This window comes from Epinephelus lanceolatus, chromosome 8 (genome assembly GCF_041903045.1).
Source record: "Epinephelus lanceolatus isolate andai-2023 chromosome 8, ASM4190304v1, whole genome shotgun sequence".
NCBI classification, from domain to species: Eukaryota; Metazoa; Chordata; class Actinopteri; order Perciformes; family Serranidae; genus Epinephelus; species Epinephelus lanceolatus.
In genome coordinates, this window is record NC_135741.1 from 13,793,225 (window position 1) to 13,809,064 (window position 15,840).

At 41.3% G+C, this 15,840-nt stretch overlaps 2 protein-coding genes across 5 annotated transcripts; one reads left to right on the forward strand and one right to left on the reverse strand.

Annotated features, from left to right (window-relative positions):
- Nucleotides 1-333: 333 nt before the first annotated feature.
- hmga1a (high mobility group AT-hook 1a) lies at nucleotides 334-6,528 on the forward strand. Of its 4 annotated transcripts, none has more exons than XM_033630189.2 (5): nucleotides 334-443; nucleotides 1,391-1,509; nucleotides 2,413-2,493; nucleotides 3,495-3,551; nucleotides 4,392-6,528. In XM_033630189.2, exons 2-5 carry the CDS (start codon nucleotides 1,411-1,413, stop codon nucleotides 4,452-4,454), a joined length of 300 nt encoding a protein of 99 aa, XP_033486080.1. In that variant the 5' UTR covers nucleotides 334-443; nucleotides 1,391-1,410; the 3' UTR covers nucleotides 4,455-6,528. The 4 variants fall into 4 exon arrangements, with proteins under 4 accessions (XP_033486080.1, XP_033486082.1, XP_033486083.1 ...); XM_033630191.2 differs by having other exon boundaries at nucleotides 1,391-1,494; XM_033630192.2 differs by lacking the exon at nucleotides 334-443 and adding an exon at nucleotides 569-688 and having other exon boundaries at nucleotides 1,391-1,494.
- Nucleotides 6,529-7,460: 932 nt separating this feature from the next.
- smim29 (small integral membrane protein 29) lies at nucleotides 7,461-12,820 on the reverse strand. The gene is made up of 5 exons (XM_033628177.2): nucleotides 12,711-12,820; nucleotides 11,878-12,178; nucleotides 11,718-11,743; nucleotides 11,484-11,589; nucleotides 7,461-9,072 (listed from the first exon to the last, which is right to left on the reverse strand). The coding sequence occupies exons 2-5, from the start codon at nucleotides 11,983-11,985 to the stop codon at nucleotides 9,004-9,006; spliced, it is 309 nt and encodes a 102-aa protein (XP_033484068.1). The 5' UTR covers nucleotides 11,986-12,178; nucleotides 12,711-12,820; the 3' UTR covers nucleotides 7,461-9,003.
- Between the last annotated feature and the right edge of the window lie 3,020 nt (nucleotides 12,821-15,840).

The window sequence follows — 15,840 nt, forward strand, 5'->3', positions numbered from 1 at the left end:
CTCAAATCTGTACTCAGGTACAGTACTTGAGTAAATGTAAGTAATTACTTTCCACCACTGTGCCCAACCCACAAAATCATAAATAAGGCAGAGGTGATTCGGGGACTTAAAGCGATGAAACATAGATGATATACTGAACACGCATCCTCCTCCTCACCAGATCGTACTTGATAAAACTTTCTTGTATAGCTGAAAGTATATTCTGAAACTTACACATGCTTTTTGGTGTTTTGTTATTAAACCTGGGGAGTGATGGTGAGGGGGCGGGGCCTCCGTGGTGCTGTTGGTGGCCCTTTTTTATCATATCTCCGCCCTCCCATGAGGGCGGCTCTTTAAATTGCCTCAAAACTCCTCCTGGCTGGCGCCCTTTTCCATTATCTGCAGGAGACAAGACACACGTGCTATTTTTAGGACGTCGAAAGAGCAAACTTCTCAACCTGCTGGTAAGAATCTCAAAGCTTATTTATCAAAAAAATAAAGCCTGTGTTGTGTATTTGTAATTCATGGTGGTTTTCTAAGCGGTGCATGAGCTGGGATTTGAAAGGGGCGGGCTGTGTGTGTAGCCTGACGAATAAAAGCTGTAGCCTATAGATCTGTGCAAGGCTTTTTAACCGGGTACAACCAGCCAGGCTTAAAGGAAACATTTGGGTCTTAAATTCAGAGCAGAGGTTATATCGGAGCGAGGAAGGTGAGTGCAGGAAACGACACGGTGAGCTGGGGGAAACTTTGCATGCTCGATGAGACAGGACGGTGTTTTTAATGCATTTTACAGAGCCGGAGCTCCGGCGAGAGGAGGCTGCATGCTTTAAATATGAAGCCGTCTTTTGTTGCTCCGGCCCGGGCTCTCACCGCCGCTCGCTTGCATTTCCACTGCTATTTTATTTCCATGCAGGCTGTGTTTTAAACACCAAATCCCACCGAGCACACACGAGCCATTGTGTGTGTGTCGGTGGATATGTCCCCGGCCCCGGCGTGCAGACATGCTGAGATAGTTTCATGCGCAGGCCACAACAACTACAGCATAGGGCCTCTAAACATGGTCGGTCGGTGCGGGGAGGGAGCATCGGGTTCAGTAAGCTTGCAGATTTATGCGGCCTGTGACCGCCTACAAAGTCCCAGCGATATCATGGGAGTCGGTTCGGTGTCAATCCCTTGTTGGTGAGGCACCGTCGGCGGTGTAACGGAGCGCGGGTGAGACAGAAATAGACCTGGAAATAAGCGCGGATTAATTTGAGTTAAACGTGTTACCGGCGTGCGGTTAGCCCCGGTCATTTTTGGTTTGCTGCTGCGGTCAGTGAGTTTAATAGCCCTTGTGTTGTCTCTGCATGTGTGTGTGTGAACATGATGCCTCGTCCTGCAGCAAGCCTGACCGGTGTGATTTCTCCCCCAGGTCTCTAAAGCAAAGCAAACATGAGCGACAAGGGGACAGTCTCACCGAAGGAGAAGGAGGCAACAGAGAAGAGGGGGCGTGGAAGACCCCGCAAGCAGCCCCAGGTAAAGACCTCTGACGTAAGTAAAGTAGTGCCAATTTCTTCATTTCATGGAAAAGTGTCATTGTGTCAAGTGTGCATGCCATGAGAACATCACCAAGGCATGCATTTTGAAAAGAGGGGGCTTTAACCTTAGCTCACAGCTGCTCCAGGTGGATATCACTGCAGGTGAGGTGCTCATGCATATCTATAACATAAGCTCTCTGCCAGAGAATCAAGATATGGCCACAGCGAGCCCCTGTGACCATTTGCTCACCTCTTATCAGTGTAAGCGTAGAAGTCTACACCAAACTTCCTGTGTGTCTCACCGGGTGTGTAAGCAACCTGTAACCCAACACCTTTAAACCTGCATTAACCCCCCATCACGACACACCTCTGCCCGTCATGTAATGGATGACATAGCCGAGGAGAAGCACAGAATGGCTCGTATAGCTGTCACTCAGAGCCATGTGTTTTAGTATTGAATTGCACGGTTGCTACGAGCTGCGGTTGTAAACACACTTAGGAGTGTAACAGGAGGAAGGGCCGCCATGACAGGGCTCCCAACCACAAATCGTCACATGAAGATGGTGAATTTACCTTGCGTTTTGGAGCTGGTGGTAATCCCCCTCAGATAATTCCCCTTTCTACACCTCAGGGTGGCTGCTTTCATTTTCGCTTCCAGATAGCCTGTTTTGGTCAGTTGTTTTATCTTTTGTGAAGTTGACAACAGTTTCCATAGTTTGTTTCCATGTCAGACTCTGAGCACCTGTCAGTCTTTAAAGTTCACGTGTTGCACTGACCTTGAAAAGTGAACTTTGTGTGAGCATGTGTGTTTTGAACGAAGACCTTATCCTCCTCCTCATTATGTGTCAAGTGTTGTAAATATTGAAATCATGTAGATGTGTGCGGTATGCTAACTATCTTTTGACTGTCTTGTCAGGAACCAAGTGGGTCCCCTACTCCAAAGAGGGCCAGAGGACGGCCGAAGGGCAGCAAAAACAAGACAAGCGCCAAGGCCAAGGTAAGTCAATGCCGTCTGCGGGCATGTTTTTACATGGCGACAGGTCACAATTTCAGCAACAGCTAGCATGCATCCTGAGCCGGGATGGTGTCCATGCCAAGAAAGACAGGCACAGCTTCACAATCATTTCCCTTTTCTAACCCCTGATTCCTTTATGGTTGATGACCACTTTAACAGTAGCTAACCTCATCCTCTTAAAAGGACATCCTGCTGTTACTTGTGATATATTGCCCGACTGCAATTTAGCCGCTTCCCCCCCCCTCCTGTTGTCAGAAATAGCCTGGCTTGGGTTTCCCATTGTAAAGACCTTGGTTTACTGCCTTACTTTTTTTTTTTTTGAGTGATGCTCACTCTGTACTTCCTGTCCTCCAGCTTCCTGCAGCTTGTCATGCACAGTGCGGTGCAGGTGCAGAGGCCACAAGACTGTTTCCAAGCTGACACTAAGCACCCCTCCACCCCCACCCAGCACACAGCCCTAGTTCTTCTCTGCCTGTCGTCTCCATAGCAACAACTGATTTTTCTCCCTCGCCCCAACCCTCCAGCTCCCCCGTGCGCTCGGTCTTCCACTGCTATGTATGGGAAAGGGAGCGAGACGGAGAAAGTAAAACACACGCATGTATGATATAGGTTTAGCAGCGAGGGCCGAGCTGCAGAGGGTTTGTGTCTCCGCTCAGTTCCACCAGCTGTCTCTGAGCCTCAGACCAGGTGGCCAGCGAACTGGAGTGCCCTGTGTGCAGTTCCTGTCGGCCTTCCAGATAATAGCCAATGAACCCAATGCCCCCTTTCCATCTGTCTCATTTCAGAGGTGCTACTGCCACCTGCAGGCAGCTAGAAGCAGAGTCTAGTGGAGATTTGGCTTGTTTATGCTACAGGTTTTGTTGCACTGATCCCCCTTTAAAAAGTCTGTGCTTTAAATGAGCACATCAGCAGGTCTCTGAGCGTTACAATGCACCGCCGCGCCCCGCCCGCAGCTCTGTCAACATGTACTTTTTCCTTCACAGAAGGCAGCAGCAGCTCCGTCTGCAGGGGGAAAGCGCAGGGGAAGACCTAAGAAGGAGGTAAGAGTCCCTTGACGAACACTCAGCACTCACATTTGTTTAAACCATTCCTCTCCCAATTGAATTATGATTGGTATGACTGTCTGCAGGGCGAAATTGCATTTCCCTAATTCCCCTGCCTGCCTCCTTCCCCTCAGACGAGTCATTTTTACTCATCACAGCTATTTGTATCATGCACAGTGTGTTCATTTAGAGCAGCTACTTGGTCACAAAGTCTACCTGGTCAGCAAATCTGAATCTGCACGGCAATTATTTTCAAAGTCCATCTAATCCAAACGTTGAGTAACTCGGCAGTTCCTTTCTGCAGGAAGAGTTGCCAGACTGCAGAGCAGGTCAGAAAAGCATGTTTAATCTAGGAAGAAATTGCGGCCTTGTAGTAACATTCTGTCATGTGCATGAGTGGTTAGGGCGTACTCTTGAAACAAGTCTGGATTGAATTAGTCACAGAAAGGAATGACCCAACGTTACCCTCCTAACCAGCCCCTCTCATTTTTATGAATGAACATCTTGGGCAGTAGTGAGTGTGAGGAGGGAAAGCGAGGGAGCAAAAGCAGGATGCCTCATTGTGACTCACCAGTCTTATGAATCACTCCTCACTGCAGATGGCTCACCCCTTCCCTTGGGTGTTCTTCATGCCACAGTGGTTTATCAAAGAGATGTATAATATTTTTTTCTTCATACTGGTGTTTGGGGTTATTAAAAGCAAAACAGCTAGGTTAAGACATGAATCACAGGCAGCTATTGTTGCTAAACGTTGATGGCACTTGAGAGGCATTTTCCTTGTGGGCGTAGTCGAGGGCTGACTGGATTTTTTTTCCTCTCTTCCCCCTTCTGTCACAGGAGAAGGAAGAAAAGGCGTCCCAGGAATCATCTGAGGAGGAGGAAGAGGAAGAGGACCAGTAATTCACAACGCATGCTACCTCACTCAACATACTGACTTACTGTTAACCAGAACTGGGCTGTATCTCCAACACCAGTGCCACCACATGACCACTGTTCACGACAAAGCCCTCTTTTGCCAAAAAAGGAGGGTTAACACAGTACAAATATCATGCAACAGCACTGGATAGAACGATGGACCTTGCTCAAGCATAGATCTAAGAAATACATGAAAGGTAACAGCCCTTTTCTCTACATGTCATGTTATCACAAGTCTTTTATACTGGACAAAAGCGTGCTCCGCGGAGCCTGGACGTTTCCGTTTCCCCCCCCTTAAGATGGTTTGTAGGAAATTTTCTCTGCTTAATGTTACTTATTTGTTGTACCCGCATCTGAGATGGTAGGGCATATAGATTTTTCTCCATGTTTTGTACTGGACAAAGGTGAATTTTACCTATACTTGCTGTTTTTTTTTTTGTGTGTTCGTGTGAAGTGGTTAACCTATCCTTTGCGTCGTATTATAGATGGAGTTGAGCTTCAGCGTTTAGGATGAGAATAGGTAACAGATGGTAGAAGTGTTTGTTTTTTTTTCCTTCTCCCGTTTCTAATCTGCTTAACTGATTTCGCCCCCGTCTCACCAGTAGAGCAGAAGCATTTACCACCTTCCCTTCCTTCCTGTAGGACAGTTTAGATATAGTTATGCTTCTCAGACTTCCTTCGCGGTCCTCAGCGTGTAGTGGGGAGATGTAAAAGTGTATCGTTAGTAATCGGTCTGATCAGACTTACTGTTTTGTTCCTTCGGGTTACATACCATATAAAAAAACATGAGTGTGCTGCTTTTCATGTCATAATAAAACTCAAATCTTTTTTGGTATAATGTGTGTTTTTAAGGATAGGGTTGGCAGAGTTCTAGGCTGAGAGCATCAGTGTCGTTTCTTCAGGGAGCTTTTACAAAATGCTGTTACATTGGCGTCTTTGTCTTCACATGGTCCTCGGTTTCCAAGCGCTCACCCAATCACTCGCAAAGGCAAATTGCAATTGGTCAAACAAGGAGTTTGATTGTAACAGAGGATAGTCGGTGGCACTGCTATCCAACAGGGCTGTACGTTCTTCATTCCATCTAGCTCTCACGGCTTCACCTAGCTTCTGTCATCACTTAGTACAGTTAATCTACTTTTCTTAGTCTTTCGAAGATGTGTGTTGTATGCTGTCTGCTACGAGGATAAAAAATGTTTGTGTATTTCTAAGTGTCAGGGAACCCGCAGTCACAGTCCACTTAACTGGGTTTTTCCACACACCTAAGCTGCTACAACCTCAGTTACGAAACCCGGAAAACTGCAAACAGGCGATACACGGCCTGGGATTTCATACCTCACTCAACAGCTTACTCTACCATATAATTGCATTTAACTGGTTCTGTTGTTTTAAATGTAACCTCTGGCATGAGTTGGAAAGATGTCGTTATTACAAAGTTCATGTTTTTTTTTTTTTTTTTTTTTTTTTTTAAAACCTGACTGTAATGAGGTATCTAAGAAGCCAAGTTTGTGATTGTGTGCGCACATGCAGCACTTCTAGGCTCGTTCATAACCGGAGCTTGCAGACAGGTTTGTTTTTTTTAAAAAAAAAATGTGTGAAGCAAGTCAGGGAGACCTGTCAGCTTGACAACTGTGTTCGCTGACTGTGGTAGATTAGCAGGTGTGTTTTTATTCTTCTGGTGCACTGAAATGTTGGTTCAGATTTTCATGGACAAATGTTTGTGTGTTTGTGATAGACTGGGCGCTCTTTCCACTTAACTGTTTCCGTCGGCCGCTGTGTGTTTACCGCACACACACACAGCCACCCTCGCCATACTCATAACGTCAAACAATGGACATTTCGTGTCTTCTGTTTTTCCACATCCTCCAACTACTCTGGACAATACCGGTGTCATTTTACATACCAACATCTTGCATCCGTTCATTTATATACTGTAAACTCAATAGGATGGGATCATTCTTTTTAATGTACACCGTATATAAATGTACAATGTCTATATTTCTATGGTGCCCTACAACAATTTGTATCAGAAATGGTCAATAAAGAGAATTTTCTTTGTCAATTTTCTGTCGTTTTGTTTTTCCATTCGCTCAACTAAGCAGTAGAAGGGTTCCTTCAAGTCATTGACTTCACTTCGTTCATGTAAAATAGGGCTTTGATTAGTAGCAAAATGCCTTGAATCTTTCTAAAGTCTTAATGGAAAGTAGGGTTTTACAATTTGTTTCTGACGATGCATTGCAAAATCTCAGGAATTGGCAAACAAAAGTTGGGCTATGTCACCAAAATTTCACTGCATGGGTGAACTCCTGTTAAGGCAATGGCAAGGAGCGTATTTTATTCAAAACTCTCCAAAGTCAGCACTAAGGGAATCAAGGCAGTGGATTCCCACATGCAGAAATGAGAAGCACAAACACTTGTTAATTAATGTCAATTATTTTTCTTTAACTTTGGTTGTTGGTCTAAAATTTCATTCCAACTGACATTTGAAAAAGTCTTCAAGTCTCAAGTTTCTTACTTTAAGCTATAGGAACCATGATTACTGCTGTAAATCCAATGGTTTATCATGATCTATCACTTCTTAGCACGATTTGTTATTTATTGATATCGCAAAGTGGGCCAAGGTATGATCTCGATTCAACTCCGAGGCCTGCTGTCAATATATGACGATATCGGTAAATATCCTGTCTTTCTTCTCTTCTTACCATTATGTGCCTTGTGCTAGGCTGCTAGCACTATTTGACTGTGCGCTTGGACGTGAATAGCAGATGCAGTGGAGATCTTAAAATGAAGGTGTAAAGATGTATATTATTTGGATTTTATCTATGTATAATGTGTTTTGACTTTGCATTAATAATATTGGGCCAATCATTGAATCTATGGTCCAGATCAATGAACAGTTAAACCAATGTTAAACATGCGTGAATGCATTATAATGTCCTTTACACCATTGGGACTACCAGGCTAATTACGCTGCAATTGACAATGAGCACAAGACAAAGTTACATTATTTTATTTATATGTTCCATGTTTAAATCAACAGCCTCAGTCAGTTCACTCTCAAAGCATCAAACAGGTACAACAGTCTTTTAACAGTGCTGCCAAATTCACATTATATCAGTAGTTCTTTGACTTCTTATGTGCACCTGAGATCAGAGCTGTCCATGACAAGTTAAACATGTTGCACCAGTGCAATTCAGTGTCAAGACTGGATATTTGTACAGTTTAAATTGTAACTACCCTAGGTCATAGTTGATTCAGTAATGCATAGAAAATGAACAGTGAGATGTAAAGATGACCAAGGAGCACAGAGGAACATGTTACAGGTCCAGAGATGATGACAATGTATTAAAAAGCTATGTCTCATTCTGAAACACCTCGAGATGTCGAACCTGTTAACATCAAGTCCAGGAATTATCTGTCCAAGACAACCAGGACATGTTCCCCTTCAAGAACAGTTTTAACAGTTCAATTGTATTTGGTTTACATTCACAGAGGCAAATAAAGGCCAGGAAGGATTACAATTCATCACGAAGAAAAAAAAAAGCAAGTTTCCTGAGTGCTTGATACAGTCAGACCTATGGCATTCATCTTCAGCTGGAGGTAAATCTGCGCTGGTGCCATGCCTTGTAGACAGGACATATTTAGGGCACTAGTCACAGCTCATTTTGGGGATGAGAGGGGGTTGGTGTTATTTACTTCCATATCTGGCTTTTCATGCCATTGATAAGAGTCATAGGATTTGGCGAAACCACAAAAAGATCGGGATCGTGTGGCAGCTAGTTAAATTCTACAGAGGAAATTAAAACCAAAAAGGGTGCACTGAACGTTTTGACTCAAAATGAAAGTGAAATAAAATCCATCCAGCCTCAGTTGAAGAGCTCATCTATCTTATAAATCTATCTTTATCAGTGTGAAACTTTGAATTTAAAAGTCATACTTCAGTGTTTCAAGTCAACAAGTGCAAACTAAAAGCATTTCACTAGAGAAGCCATATTTGTTTTTAATACACTGCAAACAGCCTCCACACAACAACCGTCCCAGGCATGGATCACAAACCCTCTCACAGAAGGAGTGATGATTTCTAACTAGTGCACAACATGCGTACTCTTACCACACTCTGCACCCTAAATTAAAGTCAGTGCGAATGCCTACTGCAAACCACAGGAACAGGACTACTCGCCGCACGTTGCCCACAACAACAGTATGAATGTAAACAACATAGTAAACCTACAGGAACCTTTAACTCTAGAAAGATTCCACCTTTCTTTACTTTGAGTCACGTCACAGTAAAAAAAAAAAGGTTTGAATAAATAATGTTAAATAAATAAACTGAAGGTCTGTTAGGCACACAGGATCGGCATCACAACCACGCAGATGAACAGTCACTCTCGTCTGTACATGAGACAGGAAAGATCAGACGGTAGCAAAGGAAAATAAACAAAGAAAATCTTGTGCATGACTTCAAACATGACTGATGTCTGTGGCTGAGGTTTGTCTCCACACTGCAAATGTCATTTGCCACGGTTTACTACCACCATCATGCATTGACGTCTTTGGTGAGAAGAGGGCGTCGCTGTTGGTAACCTCTGGCCCAGCCTTGTACAATCTGAGGACAGGAAATGCAAGCTCAGTTTAGCACTGTGACTTTTAACACTGTACATAATGAGGACATGTAGAATTATTCAGACAATGATAAAGGGTCAGTTCACTCTAATGTCACACAAAAACACAGCATGATAGTTTCCAATTTCTGCATTGAAACTGCAAGATGTCTGCACCTGGAATTTCTGCCACCATCCCAAAACAATGGAGGTAAATGATGTTTCATTGTGCATGACTTGTTCAAGATTTGAAATTTTAAGCGTGTGTTTCCAGGGACAGTGTCCTGGGGTCTCATTTATAAAATAATTCGTAGGGTCCACACAAAAAATGACGGAAGCAAAAAAGGGCGTGTGCCAAAAAATATTCATCAGTTTCTCCAATCAGGCTTCCACCTCACCATCTGCATTGTCAATTTCCTGTAGCCAAAATGTTCGTAAGGATGGGTCAAAGTTTCTCCCATCAAATCTGTTTTCATAGATCACAACTTTTCCGTGCGAAGTGGTGTACGCCTCTTTCGGGTCTCGTTTTGTGCGTGTGCAATGTTTATAAATGAGACCCTTGGCTTACACAAAATATTTCAGTTTTTACCAGTATTCCTAAAGTTTACATGGTTAAAAGAAAAAAGAAAAAAAGAAAATTTCACTAATATTTCCATTGACATGCAGCTGTGCATGCTCCGATTATCATGTCTTAACATGTCATTTATCATGTTTAAATACCGACAAGTGGAACGGCTGGAGCCACTTGTCATTTTGCGTCTTTGTGTCAAAATAGTTGTATCACTGGTGGCGGACTTGTTTGACCGTGTGAACACAGTCACCCTCTGTTATTCCTTCAGCCACCTTCTTGAAAGGCCCGTGTTGCGATATTTGAGCATTTCTAAAAACCAGTTTGTCCAATTCTTTCACAAGGCTTGGTAGTTGTGTTTTTCTCTTCTAACCAGAAATGTGGGCTTGTCTTTTGGGCGTGCATCTCTACCCCGGTGCGACCTCTAGCTCACCTCAAAGGTCTGAGCCCTTTGCTGCATGTCAACCCCACTCTCTTTCCCACATTTCTCGTCAGCTGTAGTGTCATATAAGGCAAAAACTGCCACAAAAATGATCTTTAAAAATATATAAGTGCTCTCTACCCCAGCCCTGCAGAACCCCAGTTGAGACGTATATTCTGAATGCACTGTATACATGTCCAAAGAATGCTCCTGAAACCCGAATACCATATAAACATACTTACTGTTACAAGTATTAGAATTATCCTCAATAAGAGGGACACTGTTTCTGGAAAGACATGTTGCTTTTGAGTTTTTTCAGCAAATAAATCAAATATAACTTTATATTTATCTTGTATTGGATTAGCAGCAGAAATCCCTGCAGATAAAACCAAAACTATCTTGTAGTAAATAGTAATCTAGTGAGGGTAACTGAAAAATTGTGTTTTGTGACTTGACTGAATGGACCCTTTGAGGGCTTAATAATATCCTCTTAAACCAACACAGAACTTGATGTGATGGCTTTGTCCTTCCAATTTCATAGAGTTAAACTAAATGAGCAAGTTTTGATTGTTTTACTTAACGTGGCCAATACTGCCATCTAGTGTTTGTCATGACTCAGTGCATGATTTTTGACTGCAACCAGGCCAATAATTTAGCTTCTGTTGAGTTGTTTGGTCTATAACACTCTTTATCTGTTTCAGCTGTTTATAAACTAGATCATTAGTACCACCAGGAGTATCAGAGGAACTTCAGAAGCAGGTAAGACTTGTTTTTGGTTTAACATTTGAATAACATAACAGCCACTTCTGCACATTAAAACAGATTAGGTTTTCGGAAGCTGTTAACCAAACGTAAACACTGATCCTGTTGCAGAAAGAAAAGTGCCAGCCATGTTTATAGAATATTTTTCCACTTGAGAGGAACCAAAACCAGCCACTGACTGCTGTTGTGAGGGATCTGAGGCTCGGAAACAAAAGGAGTAGTGCAACCTCTCTACTATACCACTCTCACCACTACTACTACACTTTACTCTGTTTTACACTGATGAGGAAGTGACTAGCAAATTGAGGAACTGGTGTGTTGTTCGCGTGAATGGTGCAACCAGACAACCACATAGATAAAAAAAAACTACACTAAGAGAAAACAAGTCAACAGTAGACGTGTCTTTTGTGGAAAATGTGGCCAGCTGTATAAAGATCTGACATGCCTAATCCAACTGTCTACATTTAGAACTAATGTTTACCTTCCTTATGGTTGCACTATAATTTAAAGATTTTTATTATGCTATCATGTCATAGAAAAAAACCTGCATTTTCTAAATGATGATCTGGCAATTTTCATCTGATTTCACAAGCACAATGTGCCTCACTTGCAGTTTAAAATGTTCCAGAGAACACAAACGTCTGAAAAGCAGTGATGCATCATACCCTCGTGTCCTCTTCTCGCCACAACATTTCTTGCTCGGCTTCATTGAGCTCCTCGGATGGATCATACGTGTAAACTGGTAACAGCTGATGGCGGAGTCTGTCGATTCTGTGGGACAAAATAGAATAAAGCAAACATTGATTTAGTGACTTACACTGAGTCACAGAGGTGAAGCAATCAAGTTTATCACAAAAGCATTGTGCCACGAAATCAACGTAGGTAGATTAAAAACCGACCTCCTTTTCCTACGAATGTACATGACCTGAAAGAGAAAAAACAGTGAGTATTATGTATGCTGTGAGTGTATCATTTTTCAAATGAATTTGACAGCATGTTTTTCAGGAAGTCAGCTCTGTGTAGGTCACTCTATGCCACCCAAACCAACTAACCACTTACCACAGCTGCAACTATTCCGACAATGGTGATGAAGAGAAATGGCACCAATACATAGCCGACTGCCACATCTCCATCTATGGTGGCAGGGGACTCAGTAGTGATGTTCATTGCATATGTTAAGGAGAAGGGGTACACAGGGGGGCTGCTTGTGCAGGGCCTTTACATGCAGCAGACCCCCTCCCTGTGGCAGACACTGTGCAGCGGCTCTCTCCTCAAGCTGCCCCCTTGTTGTTTATGCCTCATTCTCGTCGTTCATGTGACTCCCACATGGTATCACTGCCCTTCCTAATCAGCGAGAAATCTGATGGAACAAGGAATGAGAAACATTTGCACACAGTTGATAAGCGTATCAGGGAAGTAGTGAGGACGATGAGTTACTTAGTTGGATATCTTTGCCCCGTAGTAGCAAAACTGAGACAGACTTTAAGCATTCAAATGATCAGCTTCAATGCAGTTAATGTCATGTTAGCATGCAAGTTAACGTTATCGTAAAAACCGCTGTTTGCTGCGGTCACTTGGTTTCCTGGTGTTTGCTAATGTCCGTGACAGCAGCAAGCAGACTACAATATAACAACCACTGTCAATGAACTTTCCTATTTAAAAGCTCCACATAGACTTAGCTTAGCAGTTATTAACCTATTAGCCTGCGTTACTAGCTATAAACAAGGCTAACGTTACCGTTAGCTGCTCCGGCAGATGACACAGGTACTGACAAGTTGTTTTACGGCAAACAATCTAAAACAAACCCTTTATATCAACACCATTTTGATTTCTAACGAGCAACAACAGACCTGTTTATCGTTTCTGATAAATCTAAATTAAATCTCACTCACTGAGATGTAGAAAGCCTCCTTAGAGCAACGTTATGTTGTGATTTGCAGATCTCTCAGGCAGTCGGTTTTCCGTTAGCAGCAACTACACATCTACTTCCGGTCTGAACCTGTCAGAATAAAAGCCCCATGACTACACAAAGCGGAACCAGTTACTGTAGATGTGAAACAACAGAGTAAGTTGGAGGAAGATGCGCCCCTTAACAACAAAGTCAATTTACTGTACAATAAAATATATATATATATATGGATATGATTTTAGCAGGATGGGATGGGAGAAATAAATTGGTTATAGTGGCCAATTTTGATGTTACAGCACAAAAATGAAAATCTTGTAAAGCTGAAAACGAGCTATCTAGCTAAATAAACTAAAACCCCAACCCTGAGCCATTAAGGGATAATCTTGAAGCCTTTTAGCCTTTCTTTCAGGCTAATTGTTTTTATTTCAGAATGTCTTCTTCCAGTGAGCTTGCTAATTATGTTGGCTTAGCAGTGCTAATGACACTGTTGAAACTACAATACTATACTACTATATGTAGATATGAACTATATTAAGTCACATATGAGCAGTAGTGGAAAAATACACAACTCTATTACTTGAATCACAGTATAGATACTCCTGGTAAAATATTACACCAATAAAAGTGAAAGCTGCTGGGTCAAATTATCACTTGAGTTGAAGGTAATGGAAACAGCTTGAACCCCTGACATCAAATGTAATGAGTAACAAGAGCCTACATAGAAATGTTGTGGAGTCAAAGTAATATATATAATATCCAAAAGAATAATACTCAAGTAAAGTACAGATGTTAAAAAAAACCTGTACTTAAGTAGAGTACTTAAATAAATGTACTTTGTTACTGTCCACCACTGTATATGACTACGTACTAGATAATCAAACTAAATAATATTTTGAGGCAGGATGCCCCTGGGGGTTTTCACCCCCTTTCTAGGGCCCTAAGGGTCTATTTTTTTACTTTTAAGGAGACACAATGTTTTTTTTCTTTCAAAATACATTGAATAACTCTCCTTCTACCAGAGGCCTGGGAGTTTGAGGGCTCTGCACAGTATCTTAGCTAAATATTGTTTTAAAATTGTGTTTTGAGGAGAGAGATATCCACAGCTCACGGTCAAGTCCCGCGAGCGTGGGAAAAGTAACGCTGCGCATGCGCAAAGCTGATTGTATTTCTTGTAAAGAGTGTAACGTTAGCATCTTGGTGAAGGATAATTATCTTCTACAGCACACATTTGAAAGTCTGCCATCTGAAGAAAAACTTAAACACCTCGGCGCACACCAGCTGTAGGATATTGTTATAAATTACAATTCTGGTAAAAATAATAATAATAATAATAAGATTTAACGGCAACACTTTAGCTAACGGCTAACGTTAGCTTGTTAGAGTAGACGTTTGTTTTTGTTTCCGGTTTGTGTTTTGTTCGAAGGAGATGGTACTTGACCTAAAACAGGCTCTCCATGATTTCAAGCATCTTTCTGAGGGGATTACCAAACATGAAAGCAGTGGGACAACGTGTTAAAATTGCGGACAGAGGGAGACTTTCAGCTGCACCACATGGTAAGAAGCACTAACACTGAAGTTAACCACAAACACATGCCAAGGATGAATTCTAATCAAAGTATAAATGACGGTTTACAGTCCATGATAAATGCAACTTGTAGAAGTGAAACTATGTGTAAGTTGTGCAGCACTGAACAAGCATTTAAAACCGTTAATGCCATGTCTGTGACACAAATGTCATTAAGGGAGACACTACAGGTGAATGGGGTAAAACTTTTAACTAACAGATATAATATAATCATGAGAGGTTCCCAGTTATTAACTTATATTAAGACTATTTTTGTCTGTATTACAAGTTTTCTTAAAGTTTATGTTTAAGTATGTTAAGGAGGCACGACCTTATTAAATATGCACTGATTTGCATAGGCTACATTTCCATAAATAGAAATCTGATCACTGGATAGAGCCAGGTTCAGGGGTCAGTTGCACAAAACACCTTAAGTTAAGATTTTCTGTAAAGTCCTAGTTAAGATTTCCTCAAAATAAATTCAGTTGCACAAAACACACTTAAGTCTTCTACTAAAATGTTCACTTAAGTTTTTATGTTTTTCTCTTTTTCTTGGTATTATATTTAAGGAATCCCTAAACTGTTGCACAAATGACCTTTGCAACCAAAGCAAGGTGAAAAACAAAACAAAACTGCAAATTCACTGAGTTTATGGTGATAAATGAGAAAAACTAACATACTCTGGGAAGTGTCCTGCAACCAGGAGAACCCAGTGGATACGCTTTTGTAATTAATTCATTTTCGTTGCAATTTCTTCCTACAATTGTTTTCTTTTTTCTGGTTATTGGGGATCAAAATTACTTTGGAGTATGTGATTTCTATAATTGTATTCCTCCAGAAGTATATGGTTTTCTTGCCTTCTCTTCCTCTGCCATTTTTTTCAGTAACTAACTATAAGCCAACTTTGTGAGAAGATAACAGGCATGACAAGGAGACGAGTGAAGGTATTTTGTGCAACCGTTCCCAAGTTCTTGTTTCATTTTGCTGACATAGTAGAGTCAAAGGTTTTTACAGAGAGGGCGCTTTGTATATCTGGTTTTATAACTCCATAAAATAGAAAAAAAAAATGTTAATGGTTAATGTTAGCAGCCATAAAAAATCAAACTTTGCCATGTTTTTTAGAACAAATTGTTATATAAGTCAGGCTATGAGTGAAACATGAACAAACCCCTCTTTAAAAACCCTTCAGAATATAGAGAGGAATAAAACTGAGAAGTTTGGTGTGTGTTGGTGCTACTGAATTGAAGATTTTTGGCTCAGGGTATGAGAAAAAAAATAATTTTTGCATGTTTATACATGTTTAGACAAAAAATAAATAAATAGAAATAATACACTACAGCTGAAAAGGGTAAAAACAAACTCTTTTTTTTTTAAGTTTTTTTTTTTTTTTAATATAATACATTTTCAGACCTTTTATGTTTAAATGTGCAAATGAGGCATGATGTAATTTAAATGCACTTGTTGTGACATTTCCAGAACAGAAATCTGAGCTAAAATAAACAACTAAATGTGTATTTTTGGGTGTTGTCTTGCTAGTCGGTAAGAAAAC

Bases quoted from the DNA above. Each gene is read 5' to 3' on its own strand.
- smim29 (XM_033628177.2), bottom strand. From the start codon at position 11,985: ATGAACATCACTACTGAGTCCCCTGCCACCATAGATGGAGATGTGGCA. The intron at 11,590-11,717 runs GTCGGTTTTTAA...TTTGTCCCACAG, and splicing joins TACATTCGTAGGAAAAGGAG to AATCGACAGACTCCGCCATC. The intron at 9,073-11,483 runs GTATGATGCATC...TCCTGTCCTCAG, and splicing joins GGCGAGAAGAGGACACGAGG to ATTGTACAAGGCTGGGCCAG.
- hmga1a (XM_033630189.2), top strand. From the start codon at position 1,411: ATGAGCGACAAGGGGACAGTCTCACCGAAGGAGAAGGAGGCAACAGAG. The intron at 2,494-3,494 runs GTAAGTCAATGC...TTTCCTTCACAG, and splicing joins AGACAAGCGCCAAGGCCAAG to AAGGCAGCAGCAGCTCCGTC. The intron at 3,552-4,391 runs GTAAGAGTCCCT...CTTCTGTCACAG, and splicing joins GGGGAAGACCTAAGAAGGAG to GAGAAGGAAGAAAAGGCGTC.